Consider the following 24,415-nt stretch of genomic DNA (forward strand, 5'->3'; position numbering starts at 1 on the left):
AGAACATGGGACAGCTGTCAAGGCCAGGGGGCAGGATGCGGGGTACCACCAGCCACTCAGTAGATGCTCTCTTGTATCAATCACCCTTGGCATGCTGCAGGGGAATGTGAGGGCAAGGCAGTTTCGCTGTTTTGTTGCAATGTTATTAGCCTGGCCTCTAGGGAGTAAAGATAGGAGCTAGTATTCACTCAAAACTGTGATCTTGAGTCAAGTAGGACCAGTTAGCCCCCATCCTATGATTTCCTTCGGCAAAAGTCAGGGCATTGGGTACAGACAATAAGGAGAGAGCTGGCGTGCACACCAATATTGTGTGGCCCACTGAACAGGGCATGCCAAGAGAGCTGGATTGATTGGTTCTAGATGAATATACAGGTCATGAGGACCAAGAGTGCTTGTGGCCAACATGTCATAGTGGCCATGGGCAGCCGGGGTGCTTTGAGCCATAGGGTTCATTGCTTGTGTTAAATTAAATTAGCTGGGATGCTTTGGCTGGCAGCCAGTGGATGAAATACCTGAGGTCAAAATTTTGAAGACAACATAGTTCACTGTCAATAGATGGCTCTGAGTAGCCACGGGCAGGTTGGTGGGTGATGGGAGGTAGAGAAATGGATATTTAAAATGCTCTTCCTCATCCTCATTGGAGGTGAAGTCCTTGGGTTATTGGGATAGGAGTCTCAGAGGTGAGACAGGCAGTCAGACAGCCATCAGAAGATGATAGCAGCAGCCTGCCTGTGCCCATGAGGCTAACAGGTGGCCAGAAGGAGGCAGCAGGTTCTTCCAAAGAATCAGAGCGACACAGGAGCAACAATGGGCAGGAGGAGTTCCTCCATGTCTCAGCGCTGAGGTTGGAGACCTGGGGGAGGAGCCACCCATGTGGAGTGAGTGTCAGGAGAGACAAGCCTGGGGATGTGGGAATGACAGGACAAACAGTGGGTGTAGGGAAAGAGGCTGGGAATGGAAGGAGGTTGGGGAGACAGTGCAGGAATAGGCTGGACTTGAGAAGAGAAAGACAGTAGGTAGAGAGGAGAGACTGGGAATGGAGGGGAAGATGGAGAGATAGTAGACAGAGGGAGGAGGCTGGGCATGGGGAGAAGGTGGGGAGAGAGTGGGTACAGGGAGGAGCCTGGGGGTGAGGAGAGAGTGAGTGCAGGGAGGAGGCTGGGCATGGGGAGAAGGTGGGGAGAGAGGGTACAGGGAGGGGGCTGGGGGTGAGGAGAGAGTGAGTGCAGGGAGGAGGCTGGGAATGGGGAGAAGGTGGGGAGAGAGTGGGTACAGGGAGGGGGCTGGTGGCGGGGAGGAGAATACTGTTTGAGATCAGCCTGTCTATGTGCCATTGAGAAGAGGTTTGGGAAGCAAGGGCTGTGGCTTTGGGGCAGATGAGGGATGGGCACTGTCCACATGAGTTCAGATGGTGACAAGAACTAGCAGCCAGGTGGCAACTGAGGGAGATGGGGTAAACTGTGGTGGGCTTGGTTCAGGTAGAAGTTGGATCGGCTGTGATGCTGCCCCTGTCCTGGTGATGGCTTGAGGTGGGGAGGATGTACCACCTGCCTGCCCTAACCTCCAGACGTTCTCCTTTTTCTTTTGAGAAGGCTGCCCCTGTGTGTGTTATGAACCCAAGGATGACGCTGAAGTTCTGAATCTCTTATTTTGATGTGTGCCAACACAACTGGTTTATGTAGTGCGGGGGACTGAACCTAGGAATTTCTGTGTGGCAGAAGAGTGCTCTATCATGTGACCTACAGCCCTGACCATGTTTTTCTGTTTCCTTATTGACCTTGGATTGTCCAGTAGCATATCATAAATAATTGTGTCTTTGGCAGCAGTTCTCCACCTGTGGGTCATGACCATCAGAAAACACTATTTCTGATGGTCTTAGGAACCCCCAACCATAAATTTATTTTCATTGCTACTTCATATGTCATTTTGGTACTGACTGGTGTCTCCGTTTCTAAAACAATGGAAAGTTATAAAGCATAAATGTGTTTCTGATGGTCATGACCTTGGGTGAGGACTTTGGGTTTGTGAGCAAACTTGGCCTCTGGAGGCAAGATGTTTCTTGTTAACGTTAACTGTATTGCATTCTTCTCTTCCCTAAAATACAAGACTGTGCTCTCATAGTATTTCAGAGTCTGTTAGTTACATGCCATTGATTTTCATATCTAAGAAAGTAATGGAAAGTCATATTTCTTCCCACCAAATAGTTCATAAAGTTTCATCATTGCGGTCTCCCCCAAGTGTTCCTAATTACTTTGGAAATACCCTGTCATTCTTTTGGCTTGGGCATGGTCCCAGTGGTACCTCTGACTACATTGCTTACTGTGTCAAACTGACCTCTTGCCACAATTCTGAAGCCAGTTACAGATTTACCTGGTGCCTCCGTTGAACAAGTGAATGACAGAACCCTGGAGTACTGATCTGATCACAGTGTTTATATAATGGGGCCAGCTTTGTGATCTTACAGTGTAGATGCTTCTGTCTTCCTAGTAGGGCAGCCTGAATTAGTCACAGCCATTCTGAGTAGTGGGGAGAGCTATATTATCTCTTGGATCCAACTTAAATATACCTCACTTTGTGTGTGTGTGTGTGTGTGTGTGTGTGTGTGTGTGTGTGTGTGTGTGTTTAAGTAGGAACTCATTGGGTAGCCTTAGGTAGCCTGGAACTCACTTTGTAGACCTGGAACTTAAAGATCCACCCACCCTCTGCTTCTGCTTCTGCTTCTGCTTCTGCTTCTGCTTCTGCTTCTGCTTCTGCTTCCCAGTGCTGGGATTGAAGGCAGGCACCACCATATCCTGCACATCCCTCACGCTCTCAAACATAAGCCGGTGGCCAGGATGTAGGAATTGTCATGGAAGGACTCCTTGACTTAAGACCTGCATGGCATTTTCCTTAGATATGCAGCGGCTGCACACTTGCTGAGTGACATTTCAGCTGCGATGGCTAGTGGGAACTGGGAAGAAGCTAAGGAGCTCTTTCAGAGTGCAAAAAGGGACTGGGACCAACTGAAGAGCCACCCTTCCCTGAGGTGAGTGCTGGGTGTTTTCTTTGTTTTGTTTTCCAGTGTTGTGGGTGGAACCCATAGCTTGAGGAAGGCAAGAGAGTAGAAGAAGGTGATGGGGTAGAGGCTGGGGATAGAGGAAGCTACATTGTATATATGAAATAATAAACTAGAAATATTAAGACTAAAACAAAACAAAAAAAATGGAGAAGGATTGAGGAAAACACCCAGTGTCAACTTCTGGCCTCCTCGTACACAGGTACCTGCACACACTTGAACACAGACACCTCCGTGCCTTGGCTAGTTTTGTGTCAACTTGACACAAGCTAGAGTCATCTTAGAGGGGGGGAACCTCAATTGAGAAAATGTCTCTGTAAGATCAGGCCATAGGCAAACCAGTAAGGCATTTTCTTAATTAGTGATTGATGGGGGAGGGCCCAGCCAATTGTGGGTGATGCCATCCCTGGGCTGGTGGTCCTGGCTTCTGTAAGAAAGCAGGATGAGCAAGTCAGTAAGCAGCACCCCTCCATGTCCAATGCATAGCTTCTGCTTCCAGGTTCCTGCCCTGTTTGAGTTCCTGTTCTGACTTCCTTCAGTGATGAACAGTGATGTGGAAGTGGAAACCAAATAAACCCTGTCATCCCCATGTTGCTCTCGGTCATGGTGTTTCATCTCAGCAGCAGTAAACCTAACTGAGACACTGCCCAAAATAGAAACACAATCAGAAGAGTAATATTTAAAGAGGTAGACGGTTCAACTTGATTACAGAGTTGGCATGTATTAGAATATCATGTAACACTCCATCAATTAGTTTTTGTGTGTTTATATGTCAGTTACAAAATGAACTTAACTTTAAATAGCTGTGGCAGTATACAGAAAGGTAAAAAGTAGAATGTATTTTTAAATGAAGTTTAAAGAAGTTTGCACCCACCCTTTGTTGCTGATCTTGGGAAGTTTGAAGGCTTGTCCAGGTTTGTGCTGACCTCAGTTTAAAACCTTACTGGTGTTCTCATCTCACCCCACTGAGTGTCCTGGGGCAGGGGCTTGGCTATGATGATATAAGTTTGTGGTGCAGAAAATTGTACGTATAACTCAAAGTATTGGAATATATGGTTTTAAAGATTGATTGAAGTTCAGCTGGGCAGTGGTGGCACATGCCTTTAATCCCAGCACTCGGGAGGCAGAGGCAGGTGGATCTCTGTGAGTTCAAGGTCAGCTTGGTCTACAAGGCTACACAGAGAAACCCTGTCTTGAAAAAGGGGGAAAAAAAAGATTGAAGTTCAGTATTCTGTCACATCTTATAATTCTATTAGTAAGGCAGTCATTAAACCTCGGGCATGCATTGTCGTTTCAGATACCATGAGGCCTTGCCACTCTTTCTGCGATGCTTTACTGTTGGCTGGATTTACACAAGGATTTTCTCTCGGGCTGTAGAAGTATTGGAGAGACTTCGAATGTACGAGGTCAGAGCATCCTCCTCCACCTTCACTGATGGGACTGTGATACGCATGGGAGTGAAAACTTTTGGGCTGTGAGTGTTTCCCACTCTCACATCAGCACCAAGAACCTGATGAAAGGTTATTTACTATAGGCACCCTGCTGTCCTGGATTGGTAGGGAGAAGCCAGTGCCAGTAGACATTTTGTTTGCTTGTGACTCGAGTGTGCACACTGGGAAGGCTTGGCCATGGACGGAGCCTGGGAGGAGTCCAGTCAGCTTTACCTGGGTCTCAGAGCGTGGTGTGAGGCTGGCTCTATAGTTACCCTCAATCTTGTGGGTAAAAAGCTCATCACCTCCCCCAAAGAAGCTCACACCCCCTTATCATCTGTCATGTATTGTCTGGAGATAGTTTATAGTCACAAATTAACAATTTGGTCACATTTGGATTAAGAAATTGCCAGAGTTCCCTTTTATTGTGTCATTTCTATATTGAAATGATATTTTACAAAGAGGAAATGACCAGCTGAAAATTAAGTAGTGTGTGTGTGTGTGTGTGTGTGTGTGTGTGTGTCTGTCTGTCTGTGTGTGTGTGTGTCTGTGTGTCTGTGTTTCAGTCTATAAGTTATGTTTCACTAGAGAAGCCTGACTAATAACCAACTAAAGACAGGACTCCTACTGTTATACAGCTTTCATGAGGGATGCTGAGGTGGGAATTTTGGGTGATATAAATAATTCTGAGTCATGTATTCTCTTAAACTAAGTCAAATAAAGTCACTGGCTCACCAAGAAAAAAAATAAGGCTAAGCATTCATAATTAATAATAAGTCTCCATGTCTTTGTGAGCTAGTTGGTGCCCCCCCCCAAATAAAAATCTGACTACAGATTTCTCTTCCTTCCTGTGTGCACTTAATCTTCTATCTGTCCTGTCTGACAGTATACCTCAAATCTCAGTGAGTCTAGGGCCTTCTGGGTTCTCAGAGTGTCAGCATTTGCCAGCACCAGCCAACAATTGGCTGCCAGGGTCCTCAGGGGCCTTGAGCAGCCAAAAGAGACTTGGTGAAGTCTTATGGCTGCTCCCAGACCTCCGAGGGATTAGCACCACCAGGCAGAGACCTGGGGTCAAGTACAGATGCTCAGGCAGCTAAATGGTCATGCAGGAGAACATCTCAAACTCCTGCCTGTCAGCCCCAGTCCTTGGCCTTCATTGCAAAGGGACTGTACCGGCCCTGTTGACCTCCGACTATAATTAGAGCCCATGCTTCTAGCATTTAACAACTGTTTTTTTGTTTTTGTTTTTGTTTTTGTTTTGTTTTGTTTTGTTTTGCTGCCATAGGAAGCCGTGGAGGAACTTGAAAGCCTCTTGTCTCAGAAAATCTACTGTCCTGACAGCAGAGGCCGCTGGTGGGATCGCCTAGCTCTTAACTTGCACCAGCACCTGAAGCGTCTGGATGCGGTAAGCAGCAGCATACTGAGGCTGTTTGACTTGAAAGTGATTTTTTTAATAGCATTGGGGATGGAACTGAGGGCCTCATGAGTACTTAAATAAGCACCCTGCCACTGAGCTGCCACAGTCGAGGAAAGCACTTTTCTTTAGTTAACTTATTTCCTGGTGGGGCAGAGGCTCACTATGTAGCTCTGACTGTCCTGGAACTCCGCACATGGACCAGCTGCCTTGGAGCACACAGAGATCCACCTGCGTCTGCTTCCCAAGTGCTGATATTAAAGGCACGTGCCACCGTGCCTAACCATTTATTTTTATTATAATTAAAATATAATTGCATCATTTCCCCCTATCCTTTTCCTCTTTCATTAGTCTATGGTTCTGCAAAAACAGTAAAAAGTATGATTTTTTTTATTAATATTGATGTATTTCTATATAATACATGGAAAAGTTCTCTAGATAAAACAAAAATTTTTAAACATTTAATTTTCATCAAAACATTAGAAACTACTAATTTAGCAAATGTGACTATACAATAAAAATTGAATAAATGCAAAGAAATTCTAAATATAGTTAGAAGATATTTTTCCTTTTGTTAATATTCTTTGATTGGGTTCTTTCAGTCTCCCACCCTAAAATAGCAGGGATGATTCTAACACTGCTATCTGGGAGGGGAAGGGGATTGACAGTGGGCTCCAGAAATAAAATGGAATGAAGGAGCGGGAGGATCAGATGTGTCTCGGCACTTGCGGGTTCATATTGACTCATATTCTCTCTCTCTCTCTCTCTCTCTCTCTCTCTCTCTCTCTCTCTCTCTCTCTCTCTCTCTCTCTCTCCTCTCCTCTCCTTCTCCCTTCCTCTCCCCCCTCCCCCCATCTCTCTCCGTGTGTGTGTGTGTGTGTGTGTGTGTGTGTGTCTGTCCCTATCCCCCTCTTCCCCTCTCCCTTTCTCTCTCTCTCAGATTGACCCCAGGGTCTGTGGCTTCCTGGAATTGGTTTTATTTAATTGTTACTCAGTGCTTCTAGAAACAAAGGCTGATGGGAGACTATCTCCTTCTTATTGTGTCTCTCTGTGCTTCTGTAGGGCATTTGCCACCGCCCCCCTCAGGAGCAGACCACCTTCTCTCTCTCTCTGGCAGACCCCAGGGATCTTGGGGACTTAAAATAGATAGATTCTGTCACTGATGTGGCTGGGCAGGGTGGGGCCTTTGAGGCCACTGTCTCTGAGCCAGGAGGGTAACAGTGACTCTTTGTGTGGCTGCCTTCGGGTCCCCTCCCTGACCGTCTCCATTTCTAGCCCTGTGTTTGAACTGAATGGGGCGGGGTGGAGGGGGGCTGTGTCTTAGGGAGGGTTTGTTTTCCCAGTGGTACATTAAGTCAATCGGGGAGAGAGGGTTGGAAAACATTGCCCACGGAATGTGAGAAGATGATGTAGTGCTTTTACTACTTTCTACTAAACCAGTGCCTTGTTATCTCAGGTGCCCATGAGTGGCCAGCAGACGCTGTTTTCTGTCCTGGAGCTGGGCGTGGTATTGAGGCTGAAAGAACAGGGCAGGGTGGTTGCAGGCCTAGAACCGCTTGGAAGGGAGAGTGCATGCGTCTGTGCTACCTCTGCCTTTCATTGCAGTTACAGCTGAAGATGTTACCGATTCCCCAGTCCCCCTCGTTCACAGTTCTCAGAATGCTACTTGCCTGTAGTCACAGGGACAGACAGGTTGCTGGACTTAGTTTTCATCAATGCTAAGTTCATGTTCTTTTTTAGCCTTTCCTAGTAACTCAGTGCCTTACACACAGCCCTTGTTATCCCGTCACCGTGTCTTCTGTCTTCTGTGTGTTGTGTCTGTCTACAGGACACAAGCCTCTGGTAGCCATTGCCATTCCCTGGGAAGAGATGGGTTCACAATGGCATCCTCCCCCATGCCAGGCTTCCCAGCCTGATGTCTCTGCAGGGACCAAGAGCGCTGCAGTATCTGTTCACTCTTCTTGAATCCTTTAGACCCGAATAGTTCCTCAAGGCCTGAGCTTTCATTCATTCCTCGGGTTTGTTTATTTGTTTGTTTTGAGACAGGGTTTCTCTGTGGCTTTGGAGGCTGTCCTGGCACTTGCTCTTGTAGACGACCAGGCTGGCCTCGAACTCACAGAGATCCTCTACCTGCCTCTACCTCCCTAGTGCTGGGAGTAAAGGCATGCGCCACCAATGTCCAGCTTTTCTTTAAATTTTTATTTGTGTGTGTGTGTGTGTGTGTGTGTGTGTGTATGAGTGCATACATGTGGAGGTCAGGGGACAACGTCAGGTAGGGCCCTCAGCTTGTACCATGTTTGAGACAGGGCCCCTGGCTCACTGCAGCATGCACCATACTGGCTTACCCTTGAGCTCAGGGGATTTTCGTTTTTCCTCCCATCTTGGTGGAGGAGTGCTAGGATTACAAAGGAATGGTTGCTATGGTGCCCTGCTGCCCATGGGTTCTGAGCATGCAAACTCAAGTCCTCACCCCTGTGCAGCAGCAGGTGCTTTACCATCTCCCTAGCCTCCTGCTGATGGATGCTAACACAGCCTGACTCTTTTTAACCCTTTCTCAATAGTCTGGTTGACTACCCTAAATAACCCAGGCTCCTGGTATGTTTGACTCGGTGCTTGCTTCCAAGCTCCATCTTTGTTCCTGCACGTTGTGACTTCATTTGTTGTCACAGATGAGTGATGCTGTGGCATGTGCAGACCCAAGTGTATTTGTCCAGTCACCTGTGAATGGGTGCTCAGGTTCCCTCCGCCCTTTGGCTGTTGTGAACACTGATGCCGTGGATACAGGGTCTGCACCACTCCTTGAGTACCTGTTTTTAATTCTTTAGGGATGTACCTTTAATTTGTTAGGATCTGCTAGCTCCTGTGACAATTTTATGTTTGGCTCTTTAGAAAGCCGCCAAACTTTTGTTTTTACATTTCCACCAGTAAGACATGAGGGCTCTGGTTTTTCCACATCCTTACCAACACTGATGGGGGATGTTCTTCTGTATATATGTTTGTCTTGTTGGTTGATGAATAAAACAGATTGGCCAGTAGAAGCAGGAAAATAGGCGGGGGTGGGGGTGGGGGTGGGAGCATATGAGGAGAATGCTGGGGAGAAAGGCAGAGAGAGGCTGCCAGGGGGAGACACCATGTAGAGACCAGGAAGATAAGACATTCCAGGAGTTCTCTGGTATGATAAGGGCATGTAGAAATACATAGATTAGTAGTTATGGGTTAATAATTAAGACAGAGCTAGCCAGTAAGAAGCCCTAGCCATCAGCTAACACTTTTATAATATAGCATCTGTGTGCTTATTTGGGGCAAAGCAGTTGTGGGACCAGGTAGGACAGAAACTTCCATCTTTAAAACACTGTTTCTTTTTTCTACTTTTCTGAGTGTATTCATCTTAGTAGATAAGGAACGGTGTCTTTCTGGAGCTTTTGTATTTCAGCTTAGTTGTAAAGAGTATTATTATTATTATTATTATTATCATTATTATTATTATTTTGGTTTTTCGACAGGGTTTCTCTGTATTGCTTTGGAGCCTGTCCTGGAACTTGCTCTGTAGACCAGGCTGGCCTCGAACTCACAGAGATCCACCTGCGTCTGCCTCCTGAGTGCTGGGATTAAAGGTGTGCTCCACCAATGCCTGGCAGATTTATTATTGTTATTATTATTATTATTATTATTATTATTATTATTTGATGCTGTGAAGAGTCTTAGAAAATAGGAACTGTAGGTTCCTCCCTCCTTGAGTAGGGAACCTTGCTTCACTCTGCAGTCCTGCCTGCAGCTGAGAGTCACTATGTAACTTGCTCTGGAGACCCCTGCTCTTATCAGTGAGGTTGGTGTGTGTGTGTGTGTGTGTGTGTGTGTGTGTGTGTGTGTGTGTGTGTGTGTGACTCCTACAGCTTCCCAGGTGATGTCCCGAGAGCCACAGGACCAAGGTTTGCAGTAAGTCTCCTTTAGCCTGTGACTTTAGCCTGAGGTCATGGTCTCGGTGAGGACTTAGATGCTGGGGTCTCATTAACGGGGTTATTAGGATCAGAGCCTGGGTGCTGACAGCACTAATAAGCTAGGCTTTGTCCTCGAAGGCCAATTGCAGAGATAAGTAATACCAAAAAGCATTCTTTGCTTTCTGTATTCTGTGTAGCCACCTTGGGAAAGGACAAACACAGAGGTCCTATGACACACATACAAACACACACATACACACACACACACACACACACACACACACACACACACACACACACGGGGGGGGGGGAGGGAGAGAGAGGGAGAGAGAGAGAGAGAGAGGGAGAGAGAGAGAGAGAGAGGAGAGTGAGTGTGTCCATCTTTGGGGTCCTGGCATGAGGTTTAAGGTTTAACAGAAGGCAGCTCACTCCAGCAAGCACAGGGGAGGGCAAGAGAGTACCCTACCCAACTCTCCACTCTTCCCAGTCCCACAGCCCAGTGGTACCTTGCTGGCTCTGGTGGTCAGTCAGTAGAAAGAGCTCAGTCCCATCACGATGGGGCCATGGAGACCTCAGGAAAGGGACAGCAAGAAGCATTTGAACATACTGAAGTACAAAATGAAATATACTTAATAAGTAAGTCGTTGAGGAAACGTTGAGAGAGCAGAAGCAGATCAAAGTTGGCCGACCATTCTTCCAGAATCCCAGACCTTTAGGTGGCAACCTGGTCAGCCGTCCATGAGGATCTGCGCTGCCTGGGGAGAATGATGGCACTGTAGTGTCTGAGCAGAGGAGAAGGGACAGCATCTGGCAATGGGGGGGGGTTATTTGGATGAGAAATAAAGTTCTCTCCAGAGAACTTCATCCAAGTGAGGGTGGCGATCTAACATCAGAGACCAAGGAAATCAAGTGGGACCTCAGAGAGGATCTGACAAAACGCTACCTTAAATGCAGAGGGACAGTGTGAAGGTCCAGAGGTCTTCCTCACCAGGTTTACTAACCATTCTCTGCAGGTACAGAGACTCGGGAGAGGTCGTCAGAGGCGATGTTTGACCTCATCCCTTGTAGTACACGTGGCTCCTGATACAGAGATGAAGGGGAAGACGATGGTGTAGGGGGGGGACGAGGATGGAGAAAAAGATGATTGACACTGATGGAGTCTAACCCGTAAAGGTTCTTTTCTTTTTGATCTTTCTAGTCACTAAGAATAAAAGCTGTCCCCGACTCTGCTCAGTGGCCCTGTTTTATGGGGGTTTCTTTTCTTAATATTGTGACTCTCCACTTAGGGAAAAAAATAACTTGAACAAAATACAGAATTCCCCACTCTTCTGTCCTAAATTTATCTTTATCATTTCTGATCTCAACAAAAACTGTGTGGAATTCACACCACTGTGGCCTGTGGGGAAGACCTGCTTCCCTTGCCTTGCCAGAGGCTGGAGGGTGCTTGGCCTTTTGTATCACTACATAGAATTCTAGCCTCTCTCTCTGTTCTCTGGATATTGGGCTCAGAGACTACACTGTGTCTCTGTGAATATGGACAGTATTTCCCAACATGTGTCTGTCTATATTCTCCTGCTTAATAAAAAGGGAGATGTTTTTAAATGTATAGAAGGTCAGCAAAGGGGGGGGGTTGGGGTGTTGGGTGGCTTACGGCATTTTGACAACATGCTTCTCTTATAGCTTGCATAATTGTGATATGTAATGGAAGATACAGTTAAAAATAACACTAAAAATTCTTTTCTTAGTTTTATTTTGTATGTGTGTTTTCCTGCATGTATATATGTGCACCATGGGAGTGCCTGGTGCCCATGCAGGTCATTGGATCTCCTTAAGCTGAAGTTAAACCTGGCTGCAAACCGTTATGTGGGTGCCAGGAACCTAAGCTATCTGGGTTCTCTGCAAGAGCAACAAGTACTCTTAACTATTTTCCAGCCCTACGAGGCAACATCTTTTTTTTTTTTTAATGGTGTCACCTTTGTTTATTTATTTATTTTTTTAAAGATTTATTTATTTATTATGTACACAGTCTTCTGCCTGCATGTATGTCTGCAGGCCAGAAGAGGGCACCAGATTTCACTATAGGTGGTTGTGAGCCACCATGTGGTTGCTGGGAATTAAACTCAGGACCTTTGGAAGAGCAGGCAGTGCTCTTAACCACTGAGCCGTCTCTCCAGCCCACGAGGCAACATCTTTAAAGTAAATTCTCTCCAGTTATGCCAGAGATCATCAGAGTAATTTTATTTGAAATGGACTTATCGTATTGTAATTTTTTTAAAGGAGTTTTTTTTTTTTAAATCTATGGGTGTTTTGTCTGCATGTATGTCTGTGAATTGCATGTATGCAGTGCCTCTGAACACCAGAAAACGGCATCAGATTCACTGGAACTGGAATTATAGACAGCTGTACTCCACCATGTAAATGCTGGCACCTGAAACAGGGTCCTCTGGAAGAGCAGCCAGTAACATTATTGAGCCATCTGTCCAGCTCCACCCCACCCACCCGCACTTTAATTTTGTTTATTTTTAATTTTTTCCCACTGGGTGAACAAAGGTGATGCTCAATTTTCAAGGTTAAAAGTGTACGTGTTGCTTTATTATAATAAAACTAAATGTGTACACAGAGGGAAACAAATAGAGGACTAGAGGCTGCAGAGCCACACAGTTCTGAGCCAGGTGTGGCCCTGCCCAGGGTGGAACTTCCTGGTTTCAGCTCCAGTGTCTCCTGCAAGGTGGCCTGACCAGTTGTCAGAGCTGTGTCCAGGAGACAAGCCCCTTTTCTGGCTGGTCCCCAGGCCCCAGCCTTTTCTTCAGGGAAATGTCAGTTTCTTGAGACCTGCTGTCTCAGTAGTCTGATAGAGGAAGGGAAGGGCACAAGTGTCTCCCTAGGATGTCTTCACTCCTGCCAGGTGGTTTCACTCTAGTCACATGAGTGACAGCATGTCTGCCGTACGGAAGCACATTTGACAGTGAGGGTTATGGTTAAAGCGGTCAGAATGACCTAAGGAAATAGCTTGTATTTCTCCGAGCACTGTTTGCCCATTTGCTAAAGTGGCATCATTAGTTGTGAGGATTTTTGTCAGACTAAGTAGACAGCTGCTGCCTTCAGAACTGACTTCTGGGAGCCTGACATGTGACCTGTTAATTGCTAGGCAATTAGGTGCATCAGCGAAGGCCTGGCAGATCCGCAAGTGCGGACAGGACACCGACTGTCACTCTACCAGCGAGCTGTGCGCCTGAGAGAGTCTCCAAGCTGCAAAAAATACAAGCACCTCTTGAGCCAGCTGCCAGAAATCGCCGTGGGAGATGTTAAGCATGTAGGTGTCCTTTGGGTGAATTTTGCTTGTTTTTGGTGAATCTCAGGCCACATCCCCAGTTGTCCTTTGGGTGTCCTCCATTTGAGCATATTTACTTAGACTATTCTGAGTGGAGGTCCCCCAGGAATCATTTTAATATGTTCTTCCCCTTGGACTCAGGATGGCCTAATGCTCATCTGGGACATTGATGTCACCATTGTATCCATTCATTATACTGCTCTCTTCTCTGATACCCCTGAGGTACCCCGTTTGGCCACACCAGGCCTTAATGACAGAACTGCTGAGTAAGAACTTCAGCGCCTACCACTTTTGCCTGTTTCTTTGGGGGCCTCTTAGATGCTCTTTGAAGGCTGGGACAGTCACATCCTTGCAAGTGAGCCAGGGTGGGTCACATACCATTTATTCTGCTCTGCAGGAGCAGGCAGGCTTATCCCCAGGATGTCACAGGTTTTCAGGGGCTTCCATTGAAACAGGCTAATCGAGGTGTGTTGGTTTTGGTTTTGAGTCAAAGTCTCAATATGTAGTAGCCTTGGCTGGCCTGGAACTCACTGTATAGACCAGGCTAACCTCAAATTCGCAGAGACACACCTGCTTCCGCCTCCTGGGTGCTGGGACTAACGGTGTGCGCCACCACACCTGACTTTGATTAACACATTTTGCTACCATTGTAGGTGACCATCACGGGCAGGCTGTGTCCACAGCATGGAATGGGCAAGTCTGTGTTTGTCATCGAGGCTGGAGACACCACCAACCCCACCACAATCCTATGCTCTGTGGAGGAGCTAGCACTGGACTACTACAGGCGGAGTGGCTTTGACCAGGGTAAGCTGAGCAGTGGTTCCTGCAGCCCAGCCAGGCATCCAGGCAGCAAATGGAGGAAGAGTGTTGTAGGATGGTTCATTGGTAGCGGGTTGTTCTGCTCTCCTGTCTTACCTCAGTAGAAGTGACAGCTGGCCAGATGTGTGTGAAAAAGAATTCTGTTGTTTGTTAGGGTTTCTGCTGTTTCGACAGTGTTGCTACTTGCTGGCTCTGAGGATGGTGCTCTGTGGTAGGGTGGTTGGAGTAAGGTCTGGTCTTTGCCACCAGAGGCTGGGGGTTGGTAGAGACAGTGAGAAAGGACAGGATTGTCCTGGAAGAGACTGTCTGGTAATGAAGCTGTCCTTGAAGTACAGGACCAGTGTGTCGGAGGTCAGTAGGCACACAGTGAGGCCATAGGTGTGAGGAGCCTGAAAGACGCTCTCAGAGGCCATTGGGAAAGGCAGCGATTTTGAGTTCCTTTTGAAATGAGCTTCACACCAGACCTGAAGGAAGACCTGTGTCAGACTGGGAGCTTCTTCTATCTTCCCTTCCCGTGACTGGTGGCTCCTCATTCCCCTGGCCCCACCTTTGGCAGAGGGACCTCTGAGTGAATCTGTGGCACCACTAATGGAAGCAAAGTCAGGGAGAGGACACACAGTACTCTGCTTCTCATTGAGCCCACGCTCTCTCCAGCCCTCCAGATGTTCCAGTTTCCTTTTTCCTGGTGGGAGGGGCAGGTGCGCTTGCACTTGTGGGACGTGTGTGTGTACCCATGTGTGGTAAAGGAGATGCTTCTGTAAGAATTTGCCCTGCGCTGCTGATGGATACTTCTATCTCTAAACTAGAAACCCAGGGGACCAGGGTCAGGATTGCCTCTGGCTGTTTGGGATTCTGTAGGCTTCATTCAGAGGCCAGCTTCTAAAAAGCTTAACAGCCTGTGGAACAGGAATTCTGCTAGCTTCCCAGAACACAAGCCTCAGGGCTGGGAGCCTGGTAGTCTTGGCAGCTGTTGCAGGGTAGGAAGGAGGGATGCTGAGGGGCCCTGCTAGTCTGCTCACTGGATGTGAGTGAGAAACTCCAGTGAGAAACTACGGTAACATGTTGACTAACATAGAATTGAGAGATTTTGTAAGAAGTGTGATCAGGGCAGAAGCTGGACACCTACCACAAGGGCCTGGACCCTGAGTCCAGTTTCTGTGTTTCCTCTCACAGTCTCTTGTCCTCCTGCCTCATTGCTGGAGAGTGAGGTGACCTGACCTCTGGTTGCCCTTCCACCTGTCCTGCTATGCTGCCCTTAGGGTATTGGGGTACTTCAGCATGTGACACATACCGTCCCAAAGGGTGGCACTTAACCCTGGTGAATGTGTTTGTGTGCCTATCAGGGTGACGTACATTTGACTGATAAGTTCCATATCTGGGATCTGAGAATGGTCGTTTGAGAAAAACACATGTATGAGTGTAAAACATACTGGTTCCTCCTCCATGTTCCTGACTTGGGTGTTCCAGGGCCTTCTGCGATGGGCAGTCAGGTGGTTGAGTGGTTAGCTCTCCTCTTAGAATTCCTTGGCCTGTTTATAGGAGGCTCTGGCAGGGCCCATTGACACCATGGTGCCTCCAAGCAGTGGGTAGTGAGACCACATGTGTCATGGTTGGACCCACATGGGCAGAGCTGAATTTGCAGTCACCCAGAATGACAGCTACTCTGGCATTTCTCTTGTCAGGGTGGTAGCCCTGATGCATTACAGTAGTGAAAAGGTTTTTTATTTTTTAATTTTTTTTTATAGTCGACTAGTTGCTTATGTCATTTGGCAATTCCTTGAGTTTGTATACTTGCCAACAGCAGCCTCTCTCCCCCTTTTAGTCTTCCTTCACAGTTGGGCTCAGTGAGTAAATGATGCTTTAGCCCAGAGAAAAGTAGAGGCTTGAACACTTGACTTCCACCTGAAAAAATCAAATGTCCACCCCAGCCTGCTTCGTAAGATCTAATAAGTAGGAAAGCACTATTCAATCCCGGAGGAAGAATTCCAGCCAGCGCAGGCTCCCTGCCTGGTGTCAGACAAGGAGCAAGGTAGAGCAGCTGGCCTGGGAAGCCCCAGGGCTTGCTCTGTTTTCTTTTCTTTTTCTTTTCTTTTCTTTTCTTTTTTTTTTTTTTTTTTTTTTGTGACAGAGTCTCCCTGTGTGTCCGTGGCTAGCCTAGAACTCACTATGAAGATCAGGCTGACCTGGAACACACAGAGATCCACCTGCCTCTATCTCCTGAGTGATGGGATGAAAGGCATGAGCCTCCACACCTGGCTGTTTTTACTTTTTATGAAATACTTTGCCATGCATGATGCCGACCCCAGTGCTGTGTGAAGATGGAGAAGAGTGTCTGCTGGCCCCACAAACCCTCTCAGCCTCTTCCACCATCCTCCTCTCCCCCAGATGGCAGCAAATCCTGATGTTCACCCATGGTACTTTTGTGGCTCTCGTGGCTCTCTCCTGGGACACCACATCCAGTCCCTGTGTTCAGGTAGACCTCTCCCTGTGCCCATGCTGTAGGGTTACTAGTAAGAAACGACTCCAGGACCATGAGCTAGGTGGTGTCGTGTGGGGTCTTGGTTAGTTGGGCTGTGAAGGCAGGATTTTACAGAACAAGTTTTTTCCCTGCTGGGTATTGAGATTAATCTCCTCACATCTTTCCTGCTCACAGGGGTCATTTTTTAGGGAAGAAATGCTGACACCATGAAGACTGGGAGGGAGGCGCAGTGAGCCTGAAAGCCCTAGAAATCATAGAACAGAATGGAAATTCCAGGCCCACGATGATGTCACAGGAGACATGTAAACTGTCCTGTTTAGTAGCTAGAGGAAGGGCAGTTATGAAAGGAACACAGAAAAATGCTTCCAATTTAGCCAGGAGCCTGAAAAGAAGCCAGCAATTCTTTTTCCAGAACATTAAATATTTCCATACAAGATGTTTTAAATTTATATTCTAATATACTAGAAAACTGATGTGGCCACAGTGAGCCAACTAGCTGCTGGGCTTCATTCTAGAGGGCATTTGTGAGGAGGCAATTTCAAACCCTCCAGGGGAAACTATTTCTGAATAAGGCAGGAGGATGACACCAAAAATGACCGCAGTGAGAATTCAGAGCATAGCAGAGGTCAGGAACAACTCTGACCTCTGTGTCAATGACTGGGTAATATTCACACAGGGACAGAAACCTGGAAGTTAGGCCCAGCTTTCTTCCCAACAGGCCAGAGGCTGGTATCCTGATGTAAACACTCCTAGTAGCTGGAAGATGTGGTTCAGCCAGGCTGAGCAAGCCGAATTCACTCTGTCCTTTTGCATCATGGAAATGAGCCAGAGGGACAGGAGCCAGAACTGAGAGGGAACAAAAGCTCAGCACAGCTCTGGAGCTCAGGGTAGAGGAGCATGGCCCCTGGCTACCACCACTTCCCCCCACCCCCCATGTGAGCAGGAAGCCAGCAACTAGACTCCTGAGCACCTGACCCATGCTGCTTTCTCCTCTGTGCTCTCTTGAGCTCCATTGCCAGTGTGATCATGATAGGAAGCTGGAAAGATAGCCACATAGCTGCCTTACTTAGTTGGGGGTGTGTAGCTGTGCAGACACCCAGCTTGGAGAGAGGAGCTGGTGAGTCAGGATTCTGAGGGACACAGGTCTGGAGTCTATGCTAAGACCTTCGTTGCTCTCCAGACCCTGCTGCTGACTTGCAGTAAGCATAGGACACAACCATTTCCTGAGGTTGTCCCTCCGTGATTGTGTGTTCAGCACTAGGTTGGCATTGGAACTAGGTCTTTACAGCTGGCAGTTTCTGTAGAAGCCTTGCCTATCAGGAACACTGAGCTAACCTCATCAGGCCAAAGCCACTTAATGAATGAGTGGACCAAGTGGATGGAAAGTGTACTGGGGAGTCTGAGGTTGCAGGCTGCCCTGAATGCCTGGCCTCCTATTGTCAGTCCTGTTGGGAAAACACTTCTTGTAGGTTGCCAGGGGCCTGAGCCAGAGCCAACTTGTGAATTTTGCACCCAGCCTAGTTTGCCCACTCATTTAGAACTTCCAGCAGAGGGAGGGAACCTGCTTTGTTAAAAACAAGCCTGCCCCTTAAGCTGTCTACCAGTACTGAGAACCACTGCTTTGTGGATTTCCAATGTTCATTTGAAATTTTCCCCTTAAATAAAGCTTCTACATACAAAGAATATAGTATGAAGAATGAGATAGCATGAAAATGGCATGTCCTTCGGAATCAACCCTATTTCAGTTATTTTTAATTATTCAATTATTGTAAATTCCCTGAAGTAGCATTTACATCAGGTCATCATAATAGTCTTTTTTTGTTATTGTTTTGGTTTTTGGAGACAGGGTTTCTCTGTGTAGCCTTGGCTGTACTGGAACTCACATGTAGACCAGACTTGCCTTGAACTCACAGAGATCTGCCTCCCCAGTTTTGGGATTAAAGGCATTGCGCCACCATGCCTAGCCACCATGCTATTCTTGAACAAGCAGATAAAGCTAGTCTTTTTCCTCATTGTGTGACATCGTTGTAGGAATTCATGGGGAAGGATCCACCTTCAGCACCCTGTGTGGCCTCCTGCTTTGGGATATCATCTTCATGGATGGGATACCAGATGTCTTCAGAAATGCCTACCAGGTAACCTGATAACACCATCCAGCCCACCAGGGCCTCTCCTGCAATTGCCTGTGCTTCACACCCACCTCTGCATCAGGCTCTGGAGCCAGCAGCAACGTGGCTTCTTGGTGATCTTTGGGACCTACTCCCAGTGGTGATAATAAAAGACCTTTTATTTTTAAAGGGGAACTAGTAGATTTTAACCCAAGCCTAGTTTCCCTTCAACATTACATTTTGAACTTTTAAGTACTGTGCATCCTCAGCTGAACATCTGTAGCCAAGGCCTCTCACACCACTAAAAATCCAGGATAAGAACTTAAAAAGTTACATGTATCTGATAATTTTTATTCATCTCTTCTGAGGAAAAAAAAAAAATGTGCCAGCCAATTGGCTAGCTTCCGAACCCTGCAGGACTCAGGCATCCCTGTTTGAGTGCCCTTCCCAGGCATGTTAGACAAGTTTCCTTTCTCTTCCACACAGGCATCCCCACTGGATTTGTGCACAGACAGCTTCTTCTCGAGCAGGGAGCAAGCCCTGGAAGCCAGGCTGCAGCTCATCCACAGCGCCCCTGCCGTGAGCCTGCAGGCCTGGGTGACAGAGGCATGGCAGGCCCAGCAAGGCAGAGTGGCTTCCCTGGTCAGCTGGGACAGATTTACTTCCCTTCAGCAAGCTCAGGTAATACTTGGCCTGTGGTCTGGTCAGTCATTCCTTTAAAGTACCGGCTGTGTTTTGGCAAATCTATGAAAATGCACACAGATGTGTTTGATTGCATGTGTGAGTTGTGTGGTGATACTCACTCCCAAGCCTGATAGACACATGGGGACATTCAGAAGCCTCCAGCTTGATGCTTTCCCCACAGTTTCCTTTCCTTTTGCCTGTCTTGTGGCTGAAGGAGGGCGGGGGACCACAATGTCTGTGCCCTACAGCTGCTGAGCTCTGTAATGAGTGATGACTCCCAAGTGCTGAGTCACACTCCCCATTCATCAGATGTGCCACAGGATGTCCACACTAGGCGGAGGTTGGTAACTGACCACAGAGAGCTGTTTGTCATAGCTTACCTGTAGGGTTTTGCCAGCCACTCCAGAGCCTTGTTAGAGTGGCAAAGCCACTTCTGGTCTTCCTGGAGCCTGTCCGTATTTGTTGAATTGTACTGACGTACTCTGATGGCTGCTCAGGCCCATTTTGGGGTCTCTTCCTGAAGGTGGGTAACTCTCCTTTGTTTTGTGTTTAGGATCTTGTCTCCTGCCTCGGGGGTCCAGTCCTCAGTGGTGTGTGCAGGCGTCTGGCTGCTGACTTTCGGCACTGCCGAGGGGGCCTCCCTGACTTGGTGGTGTGGAATTCTCAGAGCCATCGCTGCAAGGTCAGTAGAGAATGCTGTTTGTGATTTTATCAGCAACTGTGCCAGAGCCCATGTGCTAGCCATTTTCTTCATGGCTATTGGAAGGATTGACTCCCATTCCTTGATAGCCACTAGGCTGAGGGCAGAGCTTCTCAGAGGCCTCTCTGAGGAGCTGGGGTGCAAGCAAGACAGGCAGTCCCATGCAGCCCCATCATGGAGGTGAGAGTCCACCAGTACCTACATCCTGTTTCTAGAATAAGTCACCAGCTGCAAGCCACTGAGAGGTCGGGCTTCACACAGTATGGACCCTGGACCTCAGGCATCTACAGCAAGCCACATTCCCTGGGCTGGGCCTGTTCCTGCACATGCGTTCATACTGTCTCTCCTGTATTTGCCCCTCCTCCCCCCTCCTCTCTCTCTCCCTTCTCCCCCCCCGCCCCCCCCCCGCGGCTTTTTCTGACTCATATTTCATCCTAGTCTGTGATTTGTCTTTTTATTTTCTTAGTGTCTTCTGATGATCAGAAATTTTAAATTTGGATCAAATTCTGGTCTTCTTTAATGGACTATACCTTTGGTGTCAGGTATCAGAATTGCTTACATAATCTGAAACTACAGAGAGGCTCTCTTGTATTTTGTTCTAGAAGCTCTGTGTTTACATTTTATGTTTACTTTGTGATCTGTTTAGATGCTTTTCTATCTGCTGTGGGATGCAGATTGAAATAACTTTTGCTGGGGAGTAGCTGGAGTAGCTGACTATTGAGTTCCATTTGTGTTGTCTCTGATGAGAATATTTTTGATTATTTTGTATAGAACTCCAGGTCTATTGAGTAAAGGACTGAATTTAATTCTTCAGCCTGGGTTTCTGATTCCCATGCCTATAAAAGGTTACCTGACTTCTCGGTTCCTTTAGACCTGAAATGTTTGTCTATTCCCACTTCTGCCAACCTCATAGGTTTAGGCACATAGAGAAACCCTGTTTTAACACCCCACCCCTGGGGGAAACACACACATGCACACACACACGCACACACACACACACACACACACACACACACACACACACACACACACACTTCCTGGGCTTCACCTGATTATTTTGATTTCTGTCTCCTAACTCAGTAGTGAACAACACTGACCCAGCTCCTGCTTCCTGCACCTGATACATTATAAACACTTTAGTGCCAGCAAGGTGGCTAAAGGTGCTTGCCAGTTAGTCTGACAACCCGAGTTAAACCCCCAGACTGACTCCTGCAAGTTGCCCTCAGATAATACCTCCTCCTGCAATCTTTTAAAAAACATGGAAAAGGGGAACACTTTGGTCTTACAGTAAACATCACAAAGAAGTAGCCAGGAAGACCCTCCTCAGAGATAGGTAGGTCTCTGTGAAATGAGCTTATGCAGATCCTTGAGACATAAGAAACCATTCATGTGATGAACAGAGAGACGTGTCCTCAGCAAATATCATGTGAGGTCCTAAGGCGAGGATGACTCCTGTGGGAATGAAGCCTTTGAGATGATTGGCAGAGACTAGACCCTCCTTTTCTACATCACAAATATGAAGTCTGAGTTCAAATGCAAACATAACAGATTGAGGGGTTAAAATTGGGAACAGCAACCCAGTGCACACTTTACATTCTGCCTCTACTGACTCAGTGAGCTAATTCTCCTGAACTGTCTAGTTCCCACAGAATACTTTCTCAAGGGATCTCCCAGCGGCATGTCTGTTTGTTGTAAATATGCACAGTGGTGTAGACTGATCCATCTTCATAGGTGGCAATTTAAGTGACTGAGGCTCACTTGGGTCCCTCTGTGTTTCACTAAAATCTTGATAAGTCTGGAAACTTCTCTTCCAGCTGGTGGAAGTGAAAGGCCCCAGTGATCGCCTTTCATGTAAGCAGATGATCTGGCTGGATGAACTACAGAAGCTGGGGGCCCAAGTGGAAGTCTGCCACGTGGTCGCAGTTGGCGCTAAAAGTAAAGGTCTTGGCTGAAAGAGACCTTGGTGTCTCTTTAGGGACATCTGACCTTCCACTGGGACAGGATCTTCAAGAGGGTAAAGCTGTTTGCACTATTTTTCACTTTGACTTGTTCTGACACCTGAAATGGGAATGACCCATCCTTGCACAGTGTTTGTGTGTCACAGAACTTGCCATCTGCTGGAACACCCGGATGGATGGACTGTTGAAAATGTAGAAGTCTGCATGGGCGTTGTAGGAGCTGAATGCCCCCATAAAAAAGCCAAAGGAAAAAGTGAACATGATGAACTTTTAGGTTTTTTTTTTTTAATTTTTATTTTGTTGTTGTTGTTTTAAGTAACACAAATAATGTTTCTCTACTAAATGTCCTGGCAATGAAGATTCCTGAATTTGGGTTTGTCTCATGATTATCCAAGAAGGATAGAAACTCTGATTTCCTTGGGGGGTGGGGGGTGGGTGGGGGGTGGGGACGACAACCAGAAATAAATTCCTTCTTTCAAGGGAGAAGGAATCTGGAGTATTTCAGTTGTGGCTTCATGATGCGTTATCAAGCTTCAAGCTTGGATTACATGAGATAAAAATGTGTGCCAAGATGTTAGAAAAGAAAAATGTTCTCCCCAGTTATTCCTATTTTGTCAAAAGTTGGTCTAAGACCCTATTCGGCTCCCACAGTTGACTGTGAGATGGTTCACATCATCAAAGGCAACAGACATACCCCAGTCCTGAAAGTGAAGTCGCTGTTTTCCTGGCTTCTCTTCCTCTTGCCTCACCTCGCTGAGCCCCAACACTGACAGTGAGACTCCCCACTCTGCTGCCCATTTGCCAAAGGGCTGCTTACCAAGTCACTTGGTTTCCTCATGAACTGACAGGTACAGTAGTTTAAAAGCCAGAAAGTTTAAAAGCTGGAAAGTTTAAAAGCTGGAAAGTTTAAAAATTGTGGTCACAAAGAAGTTTGGGGGGAGGAGGAAAATACGGAAATAACCAATTGCAATAAGGTATATGGCAACAGTTACTAGAGAATGGAGAAGAGGGGCAGACCTTTATTTTAGCACAAATTCTAGTTGGTTTCAATAATAAAAACCCAGAGACAGATGTTGGGGTTAAAGTTGAAGATCCGAGAAGCAAAGCAGCCAGCCAGTGTAGAGTTCTCCAGACTACACTGCTCCTCAGACTGCACTGAGCTCCTGTCACCTCCCACCTTATATTCCTCTCTCCACCCAGCCATGCCACTCCTGTCTCTACCTCCCTAGTGCTGGGATTAAAGGCATGGGATCCCAAGTGCTGGGATCATCTTTGTATGAGCTGTTTCTCTTTTAGACTGGATCAGTTTCATCTATTTCAGGGTGGCCCTGAACTAGCAGAGATCCTTCTGCCTCTGTCTCCTGAGTACTGGGATTTAAGGTGTGTGTCACCACTGCCTGGCCTCTATAGCTGACTAGTATGGCTAACTTTGCACTCTGATCTTCAGGCAAGCTTTATTTGTTAGATCATAAACAAAATATCACCACACTTTATTTAGACAATGAAAATGCTCCTGCTATTCAAAACATGCTATAAAGCTGGGAATGGTGGTTCACATTTGTAATCCTAGTGCTTGGGAGGCTGAGCAGAAGGTTGAGTTTAAGGTCAGACCAGGCTACAAAGTGAGACTGTCATTATGAGTGTTCTGGCCACTGGTATCTTACTTTATCTCTTGTGGAACAATCAGATTAATAAACACACTGGTGTGAAGTGTTAAGGAGGGCAAAGGTGTGGCTCAGGGTATAAAGTTGCTTGCCACCAAGCCTGACCTGAGTTTGAAGCCTAAGACCTACAGAGGAGGAAAGAATAGACTTCCGAAAATTGTCCTCTGATGTTCACCCATGTACCATGGTATACACGTGCTCATATATACACAATAAATAAAATGTGTAACATAATATAAAAACCAGTGACTCTGTGGTCTTTGCTTAAATTTGTGTGCTGAGTGGGGCATTAGAATAATTCTTTTGGCAGGTATGATGGGAATAGCAAGATATTAAACAATTCACACTGATCCCCAAAGCTGATGGGGTGGATGGTGGACACAGACGATGACACACACAACCAAAAACAAGTTCTCTTTTCAAGGGGTGAAGAATCCAGAATATTCTAGTTGAGGTGTCAGAAATGTTGTTTTCAACAGCAAATGTAAATACAAAAACTCAGATACTGTTCTTTTTTTCTGATTATTTACATAAACAAGCTCCACCACCTCAGAATTTCATTTTCCTTCATGCAGAAAGGGTGTCTGGCATCCGTGAAAATTAACCCTATGCCTTACTGAAATAGATGTGGCCTAAGAACAAGGTCATCAGAGACAGCTGGGGAAGAGTGAGAAGCCATCCGAGTCCAGTGGTCTTTCTGTAGGCTGCCACTTAGTCTGAATGACTGTGTCCTTGGCCATGCAGATGCTTTTCAGTTTCATGAGATCCCATTAACTTATTTATTTCTTTAATTTGGTAAGCCAGTGAATTTTTTTATTGTGGTTACTAATAGAAA

The 24,415-nt window shown here is 46.7% G+C and overlaps 1 protein-coding gene across 3 annotated transcripts in view; it reads left to right on the forward strand.

The window, feature by feature from the left end:
• Positions 1-22,289, forward strand: part of Fan1 (FANCD2 and FANCI associated nuclease 1) — a 36,012-nt gene extending 13,723 nt beyond the window's left edge. For 2 of the 3 annotated variants that reach the window (XM_027408075.2, XM_035442471.1), the window contains 10 exons: positions 2,894-3,025; positions 4,353-4,461; positions 5,771-5,890; positions 6,840-6,851; positions 12,986-13,150; positions 13,822-13,972; positions 18,498-18,601; positions 19,061-19,255; positions 19,812-19,940; positions 21,773-22,289. In XM_027408075.2, the coding sequence (XP_027263876.1) occupies positions 2,894-3,025; positions 4,353-4,461; positions 5,771-5,890; positions 6,840-6,851; positions 12,986-13,150; positions 13,822-13,972; positions 18,498-18,601; positions 19,061-19,255; positions 19,812-19,940; positions 21,773-21,910 (1,255 nt within the window). In that variant the 3' untranslated portion in view covers positions 21,911-22,289. The remainder of the gene's footprint in view (positions 1-2,893; positions 3,026-4,352; positions 4,462-5,770; positions 5,891-6,839; positions 6,852-12,985; positions 13,151-13,821; positions 13,973-18,497; positions 18,602-19,060; positions 19,256-19,811; positions 19,941-21,772) is intronic. The other variant, XM_027408076.2, reaches the window with a different exon arrangement.
• The last annotated feature ends 2,126 nt before the right edge of the window (positions 22,290-24,415 follow it).

This window comes from Cricetulus griseus, chromosome 3, assembly GCF_003668045.3.
Source record: "Cricetulus griseus strain 17A/GY chromosome 3, alternate assembly CriGri-PICRH-1.0, whole genome shotgun sequence".
NCBI classification, from domain to species: domain Eukaryota; kingdom Metazoa; phylum Chordata; class Mammalia; order Rodentia; family Cricetidae; genus Cricetulus; species Cricetulus griseus.